At 38.6% G+C, this 15,613-nt stretch overlaps 1 protein-coding gene across 3 annotated transcripts; it reads right to left on the bottom strand.

Moving 5' to 3' along the window:
• Positions 1 to 1,028: 1,028 nt before the first annotated feature.
• Positions 1,029 to 14,271, bottom strand: PAGE3 (PAGE family member 3). 3 transcript variants are annotated; one of them, XM_012499036.2, is made up of 5 exons: positions 14,184 to 14,271; positions 13,177 to 13,268; positions 12,614 to 12,722; positions 9,595 to 9,720; positions 1,029 to 1,142 (listed from the first exon to the last, which is right to left on the bottom strand). In XM_012499036.2, exons 2-5 carry the CDS (start codon positions 13,258 to 13,260, stop codon positions 1,120 to 1,122), a joined length of 342 nt encoding a protein of 113 aa, XP_012354490.1. In that variant the 5' UTR covers positions 13,261 to 13,268; positions 14,184 to 14,271; the 3' UTR covers positions 1,029 to 1,119. The 3 variants fall into 3 exon arrangements, with proteins under 3 accessions (XP_012354490.1, XP_012354491.1, XP_003276374.1); XM_012499037.2 differs by having other exon boundaries at positions 13,177 to 13,282; positions 13,916 to 14,216; XM_003276326.3 differs by having other exon boundaries at positions 13,916 to 14,216.
• Positions 14,272 to 15,613: the final 1,342 nt, after the last annotated feature.

Genomic DNA, 15,613 nt, shown 5'->3' with positions numbered 1-15,613 from the left:
AACATGAGCAGGTGGCTTTCAGAGTGACAGCATCATTAGAGGCATCTAAGCATTCAGAAAAGATGTGCCTCACAAGGTTTGAAGGGATGGGAACCTGGAGCTGCCCCTTCTGTCACTGCCTTTGAAGTCCTAAAATTTAAAATTGTAAGAGACAGAAGCCATACAGAAACAGATGAGCATAGGAAAGCCTAGCCCTTCACAACTCACAATTTGTAGAGATTTTATTTCCAGAGAATGGAAAAAGTTTTACATTCCAATTCACATTAAAAAGCTAGCATAACCTTGATACCAAAGTCAAACAAAGATAGTACATGAAATCAAAGTGTAAGTTAATCTCACTCATTATATATATACATATACCCTAAATAAAATATTAGGACATAGATTATTGAAAAAGGATAACATTTCAAGAACCAATTGTGTTTACCCTACAAATGCAATGTTGGTTAAATGTACTTAGTGTAGTCACTACAGTAATAAATTAATAGAGGAACAAATCGTATGATAATCACAGTCGATGAAGTACAACTCTTTGGGGAAAGTAACATATATCCAAGAGGAATACTCTCAGGAAACTAGAAATAGAAGGAACTTCTGATAAAGCATATCTGCAAGTAAAATCTACAGTAAATCATGTTAAAATGTTGAATATTTTCCATTTCTTATCAGGAATAAGATGAGGGTGTCCACTATCACCAGTTCAATTCCACATTGTACTGGATGGCTCTGTCCAATGTCATAAAATGAATTAAGGAAATAAAGAGTAACATACTTTAAAAGGCAGACTGAAAAGTATTATTACTCACAGATGGCATGATTGTACATGTTGACAATCAAAAAGGACCTAGAGAGAAACTTTTGGAATTAATAAGCATATTTAGCAAGGTTTCTGGAGAGAAAAATCAATACATAAAATTATATCTCTATATACCAGCTCAAACAAAATATAAATTTTCAAAAAAGATACAATTTTCAACAGCATGAAACACCTAATTATTCCTAGTTTGACATAAGCTGCACAAGACTTCTTTGCAGACAATTGAGAAACTTTATTGAGACAATTTTACTGGTCGAGTTTCCAACATAAAGACTGCATGTATGGTTTCAGCTTGTCTTCGTTTAAACCGATGGTTGCCCTTCACCTATAAGATAAACATAACAGTTGAGAGTATTTTTTAGCAGAACTTTTTATGATGACACTATGGGTTGAAAAAAGGCATAGTTTTGGTTTTATGAAATGAACTATAACTAGGTAACCCTCCGGCTTATATCCAGTTAAACCTCTATAGAGACTTTGAAGGTAGGCTTTCAGGTATATTAACAATATTTTAAAATCCCACTCATTTTTCTAGTGTATAAGAAAGAGTTTGAGTTCAAAATGATTTGATCAAATGAATCTATTTAAAGAAAGTTTTAACTAGAAACTAAAAACTGCATGTAATTTTAGAAAAAAAAAATCCAACTAACCAAACATAAACAAACATAAAACTTAGGAAACAAAAGAAATTTGAAATAATGTTTTGAATATAGGATAGCTCAAACAGTAATGCCACATTTGAAAGTGCTTAAGTGACACAAATAGAAAGGCTAGTATTATATTTGTTTTGTTTCTGTTATGGGAAAATGCTAAAATGCTTTTATTAGTTTACTCCTTATATGGTTGTTTTCACCTGTGGTTCTAGTATAATTATCAATAATGCCTCTTTGCACATTTAAAAATATTCCAGTTTGTCCAATAAATTACATCATCACACTGGTTGCAAGCCATTATCATTATAGATGAAGTGTTAAAAAGAAATAGTGATGATTCTCACAATTTGGCAAAAGGGGGATCAGAAGGAGAGGGAGAGGAGGAGAGAGAGAAAGAGAAGAGACTGAGGAATCTAGAAAAGCCAAATACAAATAAACAAACAATAGCTTAATTTTTTTGTTTTTAAATGATAAATACTTTTGATGGAAAATTCTGGCAAGTTTTAAAAGTTCATCCATGTTATGTTTAAATTTTCAGTTACTACTGTGGTGTAGTAAATGATTTTATGTTTTGCTAGCATATCAAACATTGCATCAAATTTTGAAAATTGTTGGTCCTCAGTGCCGAAGATGGTCGAATAGGAACAGCTCCGGTCTACAGCTCCCAGCGTGAGTGACGCAGAAGATGGGTGATTTCTGCATTTCCATCTGAGGTACCGGGTTCATCTCACTAGGGAGTGCCAAATAGTGGGTGCAGGACAGTCGGTTCAGCACACCCTGCGCGAGCCTAGCCGAAGCAGGGCCAGGCATTGTCTCACTTGGGAAGTGCAAGGGGTCAGGGAGTTCCCTTTCCTAGTCAAAGAAAGGGATGACAGACGGCACCTGGAAAATCGGGTCACTCCCACCCTAATACTGCACTTTTCCAATGGGCTTGGAAAACGGCACACCTGGAAAATCAGGTCACTCCCACACTAATACTGCACTTTTCCAACGGGCTTGGAAAATGGCACACCAGGAGATTGTGTCCCGCACCTGGCTCAGAGGGTCCTACGCCCAAGGAGTCTCGCTGATTGCTAGCACAGCAGTCTGAAATCAAACTGCAAGGTGGCAGGGAGGCTGGGGGAGGGGCGCCCGCCATTGCCCAGGCTTGCTTAGGTAAACAAAGCAGCCAGGAAGCTCGAACTGGGTGGAGCCCACCACAGCTCAAGGAGGCCTGCCTGCCTCTGTAGGCTCCACCTCTGGGGGCAGGGCACAGACAAACAAAAATTCAGCAGGAACCTCTGCAGACTTAAATGTCCCTGTCTGACAGCTTTGAAGAGAGTAGTGGTTCTCCCAGCATGCAGCTGGAGATCTGAGAACTGACAGACTGCCTCCTAAAGTGGATCCCTGATCCCCGAGCAGCCTAACTGGGAGGCACCCCCCAGTAGGGACAGACTGACACCTCACTCGGCCAGGTACTCCTCTGAGACAAAACTTCCAGAGGAGCGATCAGACAGCTGAATTTGCGGTTCACAAAAATCCGCTGTTCTGCAGCCACCGCTGCTGTCATCCAGCCAAACAGGGTCTGGAGTGGAGCTCTAGCAAACTCCAACAGACCTGCCCCTGAGAGTCCTGTCTGTTAGAAGGAAAACTAACAAACAGAAAGGACACCCACACCAAAAACCCATCTGTACAACACCATCATCAAAGACCAAAAGTAGAAAAAACTACAAAGATGGGGAGAAAACAGAGCAGAAAAACTGGAAACTCTAAAAAGCAGAGTGCCTCTCCTCGTCCAAAGGAATGCAGTTCCTCACCAGCAATGGAACAAAGCTGGACGGAGAATGACTTTGATGAGTTGAGAGAAAAAGGCTTCAGACGATCAAACTACTCGGAGCTACAGGAGGAAATTCAAACCAATGGCAAAGAAGTTAAAAACTTTGAAAAAAAATTAGACGAATGTATAACTAAAATGACCAATGCAGAGAAGTGTTTAAAGGAGCTGATGGAGCTGAAAGCCAACTTTCGAGAACTATGTGAAGAATACAGAAGCCTCAGTAGCTGATGCGATCAACTGGAAGAAAGGGTATCAGTGATGGAAGATGAAATGAATGAAATGAAGCGAGAAGGGAAGTTTAGAGAAAAAAGAATAAAAAGAAACCAACAAAGCCTCCAAGAAATATGGGACTATGTGAAAAGACCAAATCTACATCTGATTGGTGTACCTGAAAGTGACAGGGAGAATGGAACCAAGTTGGAAAACACTCTGCAAGAGATTATCCAGGAGAACTTCCCCAATCTAGCAAGGCAGGCCAGCATTCAGATTCAGGAAATACAGAGAATGCCACAAAGATACTCCTCCAGAAGAGCAACTCCAAGACACATAGTTGTCAGATTCACCAAAGTTGAAATGAAGGAAAAAATGTTAAGGGCGGCCACAGAGAAAGGTCGGGTTGCCCACAAAGGGAAGCCCATTAGACTAACAGTGGATCTCTCAGCAGAAACTCTACAAGCCAGAAGAGAGTGGGGGACAATATTCAACATTCTTTTTTTTTTTTAACTTCATTGTTTTATTTATTTTTATCAGTATACTTTAGGTTTTAGGGTACATGTGCACAATGTGCAGGTTTGTTACATATGTATCCATGTGCCATGTTGTTTTGCTGCACCCATTAACTCGTCATGTAGCATTAGGTATATCTCCTAATGCTGTCCCTCCCCCTCCCCCCACCCCACAACAGTCCCTGGAGTGTGATTTTCCCCTTCCTGTGTCCAACATCAACATTCTAAAAGAAAAGAATTTTCAACCCAGAATTTCATATCCAGCCAAACTAAGCTTCATAACTGAAGGTGAAATAAAATCCTTTACAGACAAGCAAATGCTGAGAGATTTTGTCACCACCAGGCCTGCCCTGAAAGAGCTCCTGAAGGAAGCACTAAACATGGAAAGGAAAAACCGGTACCAGCCACTGCAAAAACATGCCAAATTGTAAAGACCATCGAGGCTAGGAAGAAACTGCATCAACTAACGAGCAAAATAACCAACTAACATCATAATGACAGGATCAAATTCACACATAACAATATTAACTTTAAATGTAAGTGGGCTAAATGCTCCAATTAAAAGACACAGACTGGCAAATTGGATAAGGAGTCAAGACCCATCAGTGTGCTGTATTCAGGAAACCCATCTCAGGTGCAGAGACACACATAGACTCAAAATAAAGGGATGGAGGAAGATCTACCAAGCAAATGGAAAACCAAAAAAGGCAGGGGTTGCAATCCTAGTCTCTGATAAAATAGACCTTAAACCAACAAAGATCAAAAGAGACAAAGAAGGCCACTACATAATGGTAAAGGGATCAATTCAACAAGAAGAGCTAACTATCCTAAATATATATGCACCCAATACAGGAGCACCCAGATTCATAAAGGAAGTCCTGAGTGACCTACAAAGAGACTTAGACTCCCACACAATAATAATGGGAGATTTTAACACTCCACTGTCAACATTAGACAGATCAACGAGACAGAAAGTTAACAAGGATATCCAGGAATTGAACTCAGCTCTGCACCAAGCAGACCTAATAGACATCTACAGAACTCTCCACCCCGAATCAACAGAATATACATTTTTTTTCAGCACCACACCACACCTATTCCAAAATTGACCACATAGTTGGAAGTAAAGCTCTCCTCAGCAAATGTAAAAGAACAGAAATTATAACAAACTGTCTCTCAGACCACAGTGCAATCAAACTAGAACTCAGGATTAAGAAGCTCACTCAAAACCGCTCAACTACGTGGAAACTGAACAACCTGCTCCTGAATGACTACTGGGTACATAATGAAATGAAGGCAGAAATAAAGATGTTCTTTGAAACCAGCGAAAACAAAGACACAACATACCAGAATCTCTGGGACGCATTCAAAGCACTATGTAGAGGGAAATTTGTAGCACTAAATGCCCACAAGAGAAAGTAGGAAAGATCCAAAATTGACACCCTAACATCACAATTAAAAGAACGAGAGAAGCAAGAGCAAACACATTCAAAAGCTAGCAGAAGGCAAGAAATAACTAAAATCAAAGCAGAACTGAAGGAAATAGAGACACAAAAAAGCTTTCAAAAAATTAACGAATCCAGGAGCTGGTTTTTTGAAAAGATCAACAAAATTGATAGACTGCTAGCAAGACTAATAAAGAAGAAAAGAGAGAAGAGACAAATAGACACAATAAAAAATGAAAAAGGGGATATCACCACCGATCCCACAGAAATACAATCTACCATCAGAGAATACTACAAACACCTCTATGCAAATAAACTAGAAAGTCTAGAAGAAATGGATAAATTTCTCGACAAATACACCCTCCCAAGACTAAACCAGGAAGAAGTTGAATCTCTGAATAGACCAATAACAGGCTCTGAAATTGTGGCAATAATCAATAGTTTACCAACGAAAAAGAGTCCAGGACCTGATGGATTCACAGCCAAATTCTACCAGAGGTACAAGGAGGAACTGGTACCATTCCTTCTGAAACTATTCCAATCAATAGAAAAAGAGGAAATCCTCCCTAACACATTTTATGAGGCCAGCATCATCCTGATACCAAAGCCTGGCAGAGACACAACCAAAAAAGAGAATTTCAGACCAATATCCTTGATGAACATTGATGCAAAAATCCTCAATAAAATACTGGCAAACCAAATCCAGCAGCACATCAAAAAGCTTATCCACCATAATCAAGTGGGCTTCAGCCCTGGGATGCAAGGCTGGTTCAACATACACAAATCAATAAATGTAATTCAGCATATAAACAGAACCAAAGACAAAAACCACATGATTATCTCAATAGATGCAGAAAAGGCCTTTGACAAAATTCAACAACCTTCATACTAAAAACTCTCAATAAATTAGGTATTGATGGGACGTATCTCAAAATAATAAGAGCTATCTATGACAGAACCACAGCCAATATCGTACCGAATGGGCAAAAACTGGAAGCATTCCCTTTGAAAACTGGCACAAGACAGGGATGCCCTCTCTCACCACTCCTATTCAACATAGTGTTGGAAGTTCTGGCCAGGGCAATCAGGCAGGAGAAGGAAATAAAGGGTATTCAGTTAGGAAAAGAGGAAGTCAAATTGTCCCTGTTTGCAGATGACATGATTGTATTTCTAGAAAACCCCATCGTCTCAGCCCAAAATCTCCTTAAGCTGATAAGCAACTTCAGCAAAGTCTCAGGATACAAAATCAATGTACAAAAATCACAAGCATTCTTGTACACCAATAATAGACAAACAGAGAGCCAAATCATGAGTGAACTCCCATTCACAATTGCTTCAAAGAAAATAAAATACCTAGGAATCCAACTTACAAGGGACGTGAAGGACCTCTTCAAGGAGAACGACAAACCACTGCTCAATGAAATAAAAGAGGATACAAACAAATGGAAGAACATTCCATGCTCATGGGTTGGAAGAGTCAATATCGTGAAAATGGCCATACTGCCCAAGGTAATTTATAGATTCAATGCCATCCCCATCAAGCTACCAATGACTTTCTTCACAGAATTGGAAAAAACTACTTTAAAGTTCATATGGAACCAAAAAAGAGCCCGCATCGCCAAGTCAAACCTAAGCCAAAAGAACAAAGCTGTAGGTGTCACGCTACCTGACTTCAAACTATACTTCAAGGCTACAGTAACCAAAACAGCATGGTACTGGTACCAAAACAGAGACATATATCAATGGAATAGAACAGAGCCCTCAGAAATAATGCCACATATCTACAACTATCTGTTCTTTGACAAACCTGACAAAAACAAGAAATGGGGAAAGGATTCCCTATTTAATAAATAGTGCTGGGAAAACTGGCTAGCCATATGTAGAAAGCTGAAATGGGATCTCTTCCTTACACTTTATACAAAAATTAATTCAAGATGGATTAAAGACTTACATGTTATTTCTAAAACCATAAGAACCCTAGAGGAAAACCTAGGCAATACCATTCAGGACATAGGCATGGGCAAGGACTTCATGTCTAAAACACCAAAAGCAATGGCAACAAAAGCCAAAATTGACAAATGGGATCTCATTAAACTAAAGAGCTTCTGCACAGCAAAGGAAACTGCCATCAGAGTGAAGAGGCAACCTACAAAATGGGAGAAAATTTTTGCAACCTACTCATGTGACAAAGGGCAAATATCCAAAATCTACAATGAACTCAAACAAATTTACAAGAAAAAAACAACAACCCCATCAAAAATTGGGCGAAGGACATGAACAGACACTTCTCAAAAGAAGACATTTATGCAGCCAAAAAACACATGAAAAAATGCTCATCATCACTGGCCATCAGAGAAATGCAAATCAAAACCACAATGAGATACCATCTCACACCAGTCAGAATGGCCATCATTAAAAAGTCAGGAAACAACAGGTGCTGGAGAGGATGTGGTTAAATAGGAACACTTTTACACTGTTGGTGGGACTGGAAACTAGTTCAACCATTGTGGAAGTCAGTGTGGCAATTCCTCAGGGATCTAGAACTAGAAATACCATTTGACCCAGCCATCCCATTACTGGGTATATACCCAAAGGACTATAAATCATGCTGCTATAAAGACACATGCACATGTATGTTTATTGCGGCACTATTCACAATAGCAAAGACTTGGAACCAACCCAGATGTCCAACAACGATAGACTGGATTAAGAAAATGTGGCACATATGCACCATGGAATATTATGCAGCCATAAAAAATGATGAGTTCATGTCCTCTGTAGGAACATGGATGAAACTGGAAACCATCATTCTCAGTAAACTATCACAAGGACAAAAAGCAAACACTGCATGTTCTCACTCATAGGTGGGAACTGAACAATGAGAAGACGTGGACACAGGAAGCGGAACATCACACTCCGGGAACTGTTGTGCGGTCGGGGGATGGGAGAGGGACAGCATTAGGGATATACCTAATGCTAAATGACGAGTTAATGGGTGCAGCACACCAACATGGCACATGGATACATATGTAACAATCCTGCACATTGTGCACATGTACCCTAAAACTTAAAGCATAATAATAATAATAATAAAAGAAAATTGTTTAGAGCTCAAGAATGTATCCACTTTTAATTATATTACACATTAAATATCTGTCCTGTCTTGTTCCTATTTTTTATTGTGTATACTTGGGCTTTGTCCATTTTCTTTAAGATTATGTAAACTAGGGGATCCTGTATTCATAGATATGTTGAAAATCTCTTTTATTTACTAGTTGAATTATTTCCCTTAAATAAAGACTTATACCTGTCTTTTATTAAGTATATTTTTCGTTTTCCCTTATGTTTATTTTGTGCCTTTTTCTTGTTTTTTATATTGAATGCTCATATAATTTTATATTTTTATTTTTTAATAACATGTATTTAAGGCAATGATCTTCCTATGAGTATATGTTCAATATGTTCCTGAACATAGCCTGAAAAATATTTTTAATCTAAATATTCTAATGGAAAGGATCAGGAATGTAGAGCAAAAGCAGTAGACTAAAGCAAGATAATTTCTTCCCTAAACACTAAGTGTTTATATTAAATTCAGAAGCTCATGTAACTAATGCCTAGAAGTCTGGAAAAAACATCTGTAAAATGTACTTAAGTTAATTACTCAAATTTTAATATATTTGATTTTGACCCATTTGTATAAGAGCAAATATGGGTTTAGAAGATAAGGAATTTGCCCAAAGTCAGTGAAATTTTGTTAGAGCTTGGATTAGAGCCTGCCTAATTGCCTCAGCATGTTTCATACAATGAACATCTGTTACAAATTCATTAGGTATTTATTAAAAGCAGACCTTTATAAAACTATCTGATATTACTAGCTGTTGGTTTAGGAACTTATACTAAAAAGTAGGAAAATACCTTCACATTTTATAATTGAATATGGCTTTGACCCAATGTGGTAGAATCTATGATGGTGTTTGTTTATTAGTCAGGCTTTTGGGGACTGAACTATCTTTCAAATAATCTTTATATATGAACTCTGTTAAATTATATTAGCAGTAGTGGTACGTCTATATTATAAAATAGATAGTATTTTTGAAAACAGAAACCCCATAATTTGCATTTTTAATGAATAACTTACCTGCTTCTGGTATTTTAACAGGCTCCAGATTTGGCAGAAATTCTCCCTTGACATTAGGACCATCTCCACATTCACCCCCAGTCTTTGACCGAGTGAGTTCCCAGAGATAGGCTGCCCGGCCTAGCACTTAAAAATAAAAAAGGTTACCAATTTAAGTTGTAAAACATAAAATATAAATAAAGGAATGATAATATTCACCCCTCAATGTTATGAAATAAAAGCCTATAGGCTACTGTGGTAATACATGCAATGCATAAGAATTTCAAGAACATTATTTCAGGAGTCTTATCAGAAAAAGAAAACAAAGTTTTCCAAATATTATCACCCTTTTCTTTTCCCACAACTGCCCCAGACAGCTTAGTTGAACCCTCTGTAGGTATATGTTATTGTACTTATCATTTCAAATTAGTGATTCATTTGCGTCTGTCTAACTAGATTGTGAGCTCAAGGCTGAAATCATCTCTCTCATTAATATTTACATCCCTAAAACCTACATATTGCATGGCATGAGTCACTGTGAATAAATGTTGAGTGAAAAAAAAGTATTTAAAAATACAGCCCATACTGATGAACACTCTGCAAAACAACTGGTCCATTCTCTTAAAAAATACCAGTGTAGGCCAGGCGCGGTGGCTCACGCCTGTAATCCCAGCACTTTGGGAGGCCGAGATGGGCGGATCACTAGGTCAGGAGATCGAGACCATCTTGGCTAACACGGTGAAACCCCGTTTCTACTAAAAATACAAAAAATTAGCCGGGCGTGTTGGCGGGCGCCTGTAGTCCCAGCTACTGGGGAGGCTGAGGCAGGAGAATGGCGTGAACCCAGGAGGCAGAGCTTGCAGTGAGCTGAGATCGCGCCACTGCACTCCAACCTGGAGGACACAGTGAGACTCCGTCTCAAAAAAAAAAAAAAAAAAAAAATACCAGTGTCATGAAAGATGAAGAAAGAGTGAAGAACTGGTCCAGATTACAAAAGATTAAATAGGATTGATAACTATATGTAATGCATGATCCTGGAATCAGAAAAAAAAACTATAAGGGAAATTATTAGGACAACTGGGGAAATTTGAATATAAGCTATATATTAAACAACTGCATTTTTCATTGTTGAATTCCCCAAATTTAATAAACATACAGGGGTTATCCAAGAGAATATGGCTATATAAGAGAATAGTGGGCATGAAATTAATGTGGCAAAGCTCTAAACATTAGTTAATCTAGGTGAAAAGCATATGAGTTGATTATAATAGTCTTGCAACTTTTCTGTACATTTTATATTTTTTCAAAACATAAATTAAAAATAAAAAATAATAAATGACAACTATGTTGGAGTTCAGGAAGACAAGAGTTATTTTTGGCAACATTAACAGCAACTAGGATTGGACTTCAGACAAGACTGGGTGCATTCAGGGTGGTATGGCTGTAGATGGATTGGACTTCATATATTTGTTTTCCTGCATTACAAAAACCTCCATTTTAAATGACATTATAAGGACAAACCACAAAACATGTGCCATCCTTATATTTTACCATAGCGCAGTAAGGGGAATAAACATCAGCTATCCAGGAAATCAGAAATTTACACCATGGATAAGATTTAAATTACATTTAATATATAATTTTATGAAGAATTAGCTGAATGGATTTGTAAGCATATGACATATCTTATAGTCATGACACCCATAACCTATTGGGGTAATAGGAAACTTATTTTGTTAAAATAAAGTTACTTTTAGGTCCAAAGGTCTTATATGTTACTTTCCATAAATGAATTCCATATATAATGAAATTCTAAAAACAACAGCAAAATTATTTGTGAATACAGCAAAATCGTTGACTTCCAGCAAGAATAATGGGAAGTGGAATGGAAAGAATTTAATGGGTATTATTGTCATCATAATTCTGGGACTCTTTCAATAGTGACTTGCTAAAATAATGTATGGCTTGAGCTATGTAAATATTTTGCTCCAAAATGCCATACCTGGAAGAACTAGTTGTTTCATGATAATCGCAGGTACGTAACTTTTTGATGTTTCTAGCCATAAGAGGATTTAACCACCTTTTAAAAGCCACTTAAAAATTATACTGAACCAGCTACCTATATGCCAATATCCTGAATTGTTCAGCTATTAACTAAACTTTCCATACACAAATTTCAATCAAAGTAAACAGTGGCTATCATTCATTGAGTCATTCTCTGGAATCACATTCTGTTCCACTGAATTGGGTCTATTCCAATGCCAGTACTGAGCTATCTCACAGTATAGACATTTTAGTATTAAACAGTTTAAGCAAAATCATTCACTTTTTCTTACAGCAACCTAGATGGTAAGAAGAATACATACTTTGGAATAAAGTACAAATTATTTCTCCACCAGTGAAGTGCCCTTTGGTAAGACACAATCTCTGAGTCTCAGTTTTCTTACTTATCAAGTGGGATTTATATTTCTATGCAAACTAGTTTAATCCAAGGGGTTATATATGATATATATATGTGATATATATATCACATACCATATATAGAGAGATTTATATCTTGATGCAAGCTAGTCTAATCCAAGGTGTGAATTAGTGTGGATATGAGATATATAAATATATATGATATATATATATATATGCGATCTATAACATATGTATAATGCCTTAGCACTCTACACATGCTATTAAAAGTTGCTTAAACTTTTAATATAATTACTAGGAAGGACAGACAATATTCTAAGATCAAGTTTAACTAGTGAAATAGTATACAGTTCGGAATAAAATTAAACATAGTTTCCCCGGATTTGCTAATGAAGTGCTCTGGCAAGCATAACAAGTAAGTCTTGAAGGTCAAATGCATTCTACTAAGGGACTGCCCTTGGCTGTGAACTATGCCTTCTTCACTTTTCCAGCCAAGTTTCAGGCAATGTTTGAGATCTCTTTCTATTGCTTTTTTCCTCCTTTTACTTCCATATCATAATACATGATATATACATACACCCCCTCCATTCATAGGCATTCTTCCTCTCCCACCCTTCACCTTGGAAGTCCAGTGCTCCCTCGTCTCTCTCTTGACCAGGTGTATAATCCTGACTTTCAATTGCTGGTTCCTCTTGTTGAATTTGGTCATCACTGGGCAGCTCCTGGGCCTAGGAATATGAATGCGTGTGCAAATAAAAAGCTCTGTTATTAATAATGCATGTCAATAATATACATATACTCAGTATACAAATATATCTTACCATAAATAAGTCTAAAGACATTTTTTCCTACACAATTCTACATATACTTATTCTTAATAGTTACTACAAGAAAAGAGTTACCCTTAAAAACTTGGGAAGCTATTTTAATCCACGCTGGAATGGATGTATACAATGTGTTATGAATAAGCAGGAGAAGGAAGCCATAGAGAATATTTCTGGGGAATATAAAAACATAGCCATCCAGGCAACATTAGAATGCAAACATCCAAATCTATGTTTACTTCACGAGATTCAATTATTACCATTCATAAGCATGGAAAACCTTATTAATATATTAGTTCAACAACATTTTCACAAAAATAAGTTTCTAATAGAAAATATCAAATGTTAAAATACTCACAACCACAGCCCCTACTGGATGGTTAGAGTCTTGATCATCCCTTCTTTCTCTAGATCTGGATCTTGTCCTTTGATGTCCACTCATGTTTCACTCTGAAAGTGGCATACTGTGATTCAGAAAATGTACATAAGGGTGTATCATTTGACCACTTCCATGGCTAAATTGGAAAGCATGCAAGCTCACAATTACCCTGGGACTTAATTTTAAGATATTTTCAAAAATTTTTAGGTATCATCTAGTTTAGCCAAATATGCCTGCCTGCAAAGTCATTAATGTTATGGCTATGGTAGCAGGCAAGGCTCATGGCAAGACAGAGGACTTCTCTGTGAGTTTTGGTTTCACAATTAGACTCTCCATCATGAAGATATCTAGGAAAATATAGGTGGAGAATTGGAACCGGAGTGACTACTGCTTTTGTCCCACTCTCATTTACTCGGCCCATTTCCCCCATAAAATCAAGTTTTATTGGAACGCACAGCCTCTCCGATTCCTGCCCGAGATGTCAGCGGCAGAGGTGTGAAGTTGCAAAGCCGAGTGAAGGGCGTGCTCCTCACACTCTACCGCGGTGGAGCACTCTACAGACCTCGGGGCCGCGGTTATCAGCCGCGGTGAACACTAGGCGGTGTTCCTAGTTTCCAGGCCCCTTCCTTACTGCCCACCTCGCCCTGCCACTGCCGAGGTGAGAACTGGGGAATCTGTCCTCCCTCGCAGGGTTCCAGGCCTTTCAGCACTCAGATACCTCCAACAGCACGCCCAGCACTCGCCCCATCTTCACGTGATTCCTCCCCTCTACAGTCCACCTTCCTCCCTCGTCCTAGCCCAGAAACGACGACAAAGGCCCATGCGGCGTCGCGATCTGGGAGGAGCCGGACATCTACCACAAGGCGCTTTTCTCTCAGAAGCCACGGACTGTGGTTTCTGTGTCGCAAGACCTGTCCAAAGCCCGCTGGCTCCCCTTCACATTCACTCACAACTAAATTCCCAGGAGGACTGATCTGCGGACCTACCAGCTGAGTCCCAGTCAGTGAGAAAGAATGAAGACGACAGGAGGACCACCTCTCAGGGCACACCTCTGAGGGCAGACAGCAGACAGCAAGACACATGCGCAATAATGGACACGCCCAGCAACGGACATGCATACGCATGCTGCTTCTGTTACGTAGGCTGAGGTTTTACTGCCTCTGTTGACTAGGAGCCACAAGGTTTCTTGAGTATTGAAAGGGGCTTGCACAGCTCTTTTACTTTTCCTTCCTAAACTTTTTGACATCTTAAGTAAGGGTCCTTGAGGCTCGAGGTCAAATTACTTATCATGCCCAATACAACTCTCACACTTCCCTCATAAATAGAGGGAAGAGGGATTATAAATACATGACATTTAACTGCACCCCAGGCCCAGCCCAAGGACAGGCTTACACAGGATGGCAAGTGAACAAGAGGGCACCTGTACCTGTTGATCCTTTTTCCTGAGGTCTAGTTTGTATTAACTAACTCTTGCCTTTTGAAAAACAAACACTGTTATCTAAAGTTTAATGTGAACCTTTAAAGATGCATTTTTTTAATTATACTTTAGGTTTTAGGGTACATGTGCACAATGTGCAGGTTTGTTACATATGTATCCATGTGCCATGTTGTTTTACTGCACCCATTAACTCATCATTTAGCATTGGGTATATCTCCTAATGCTGTCCCTCCCCCCTCCCCCCACCCCACAACAGTCCCCAGAGTGTGATGTACCCCTTCCTGTGTCCATGTGTTCTCATTGTTCAATTCCCACCTATGAGTGAGAACATGCGGTGTTTGGTTTTTTGTCCTTGCGATAGTTTACTGAGAATGATGTTTTCCAGTTTCATCCATGTCCCTACAAAGGACATGAACTCATCATTTTTTATGGCTGCATAGTATTCCATGGTGCATATGTGCCACATTTTCTTAATTCAGTCTATCGTTGTTGGACATTTGGGTTGGTTCCAAGTCTTTGCTATTGTGAATAGTGCCACAATAAACATACGTGTGCATGTGTCTTTATAGCAGCATGATTTATAGTCCTTTGGGTATATACCCAGTAATGGGATGGCTGGGTCAAATGGTATTTCTAGTTCTAGATCCCTGAGGAATCGCCACACTGACTTCCACAATGGTTGAACTAGTTTACAGTCCCACCAACAGTGTAAAAGTGTTCCTATTTCTCCACATCCTCTCCAGCACCTGTTGTTTCCTGACTTTTTAATGATGGCCATTCTAACTGGTGTGAGATGGTATCTCATTGTGGTTTTGATTTGCATTTCTCCGATGGCCAGTGATGATGAGCATTTTTTCATGTGTTTTTTGGCTGCATAAATGTCTTCTTTTGAGAAGTGTCTGTTCATGTCCTTTGCCCACTTTTTGATGGGGTTGTTTGTTTTTTTCTTGTAAATTTGTTTGAGTTCATTGTAGATTC

This window comes from Nomascus leucogenys, chromosome X (assembly GCF_006542625.1).
Source record: "Nomascus leucogenys isolate Asia chromosome X, Asia_NLE_v1, whole genome shotgun sequence".
Taxonomy (NCBI): Eukaryota; Metazoa; Chordata; class Mammalia; order Primates; family Hylobatidae; genus Nomascus; species Nomascus leucogenys.
The sequence above is the reverse complement of the archived record's forward strand: the minus strand, read 5'-3'. Positions and strand labels throughout refer to the sequence as shown.

What these genes read in the sequence shown, in the direction of transcription:
- PAGE3 (XM_012499036.2), bottom strand. Translation starts at nt 13,260, where the DNA reads ATGAGTGGACATCAAAGGACAAGATCCAGATCTAGAGAAAGAAGGGAT. An exon ending in ATCCAGTAGGGGCTGTGGTT is followed by an intron (nt 12,723 to 13,176) that starts GTGAGTATTTTA and finishes TCATATTCCTAG; the next exon opens with GCCCAGGAGCTGCCCAGTGA. An exon ending in GGGAGCACTGGACTTCCAAG is followed by an intron (nt 9,721 to 12,613) that starts GTGAAGGGTGGG and finishes TTTATTTTTAAG; the next exon opens with TGCTAGGCCGGGCAGCCTAT.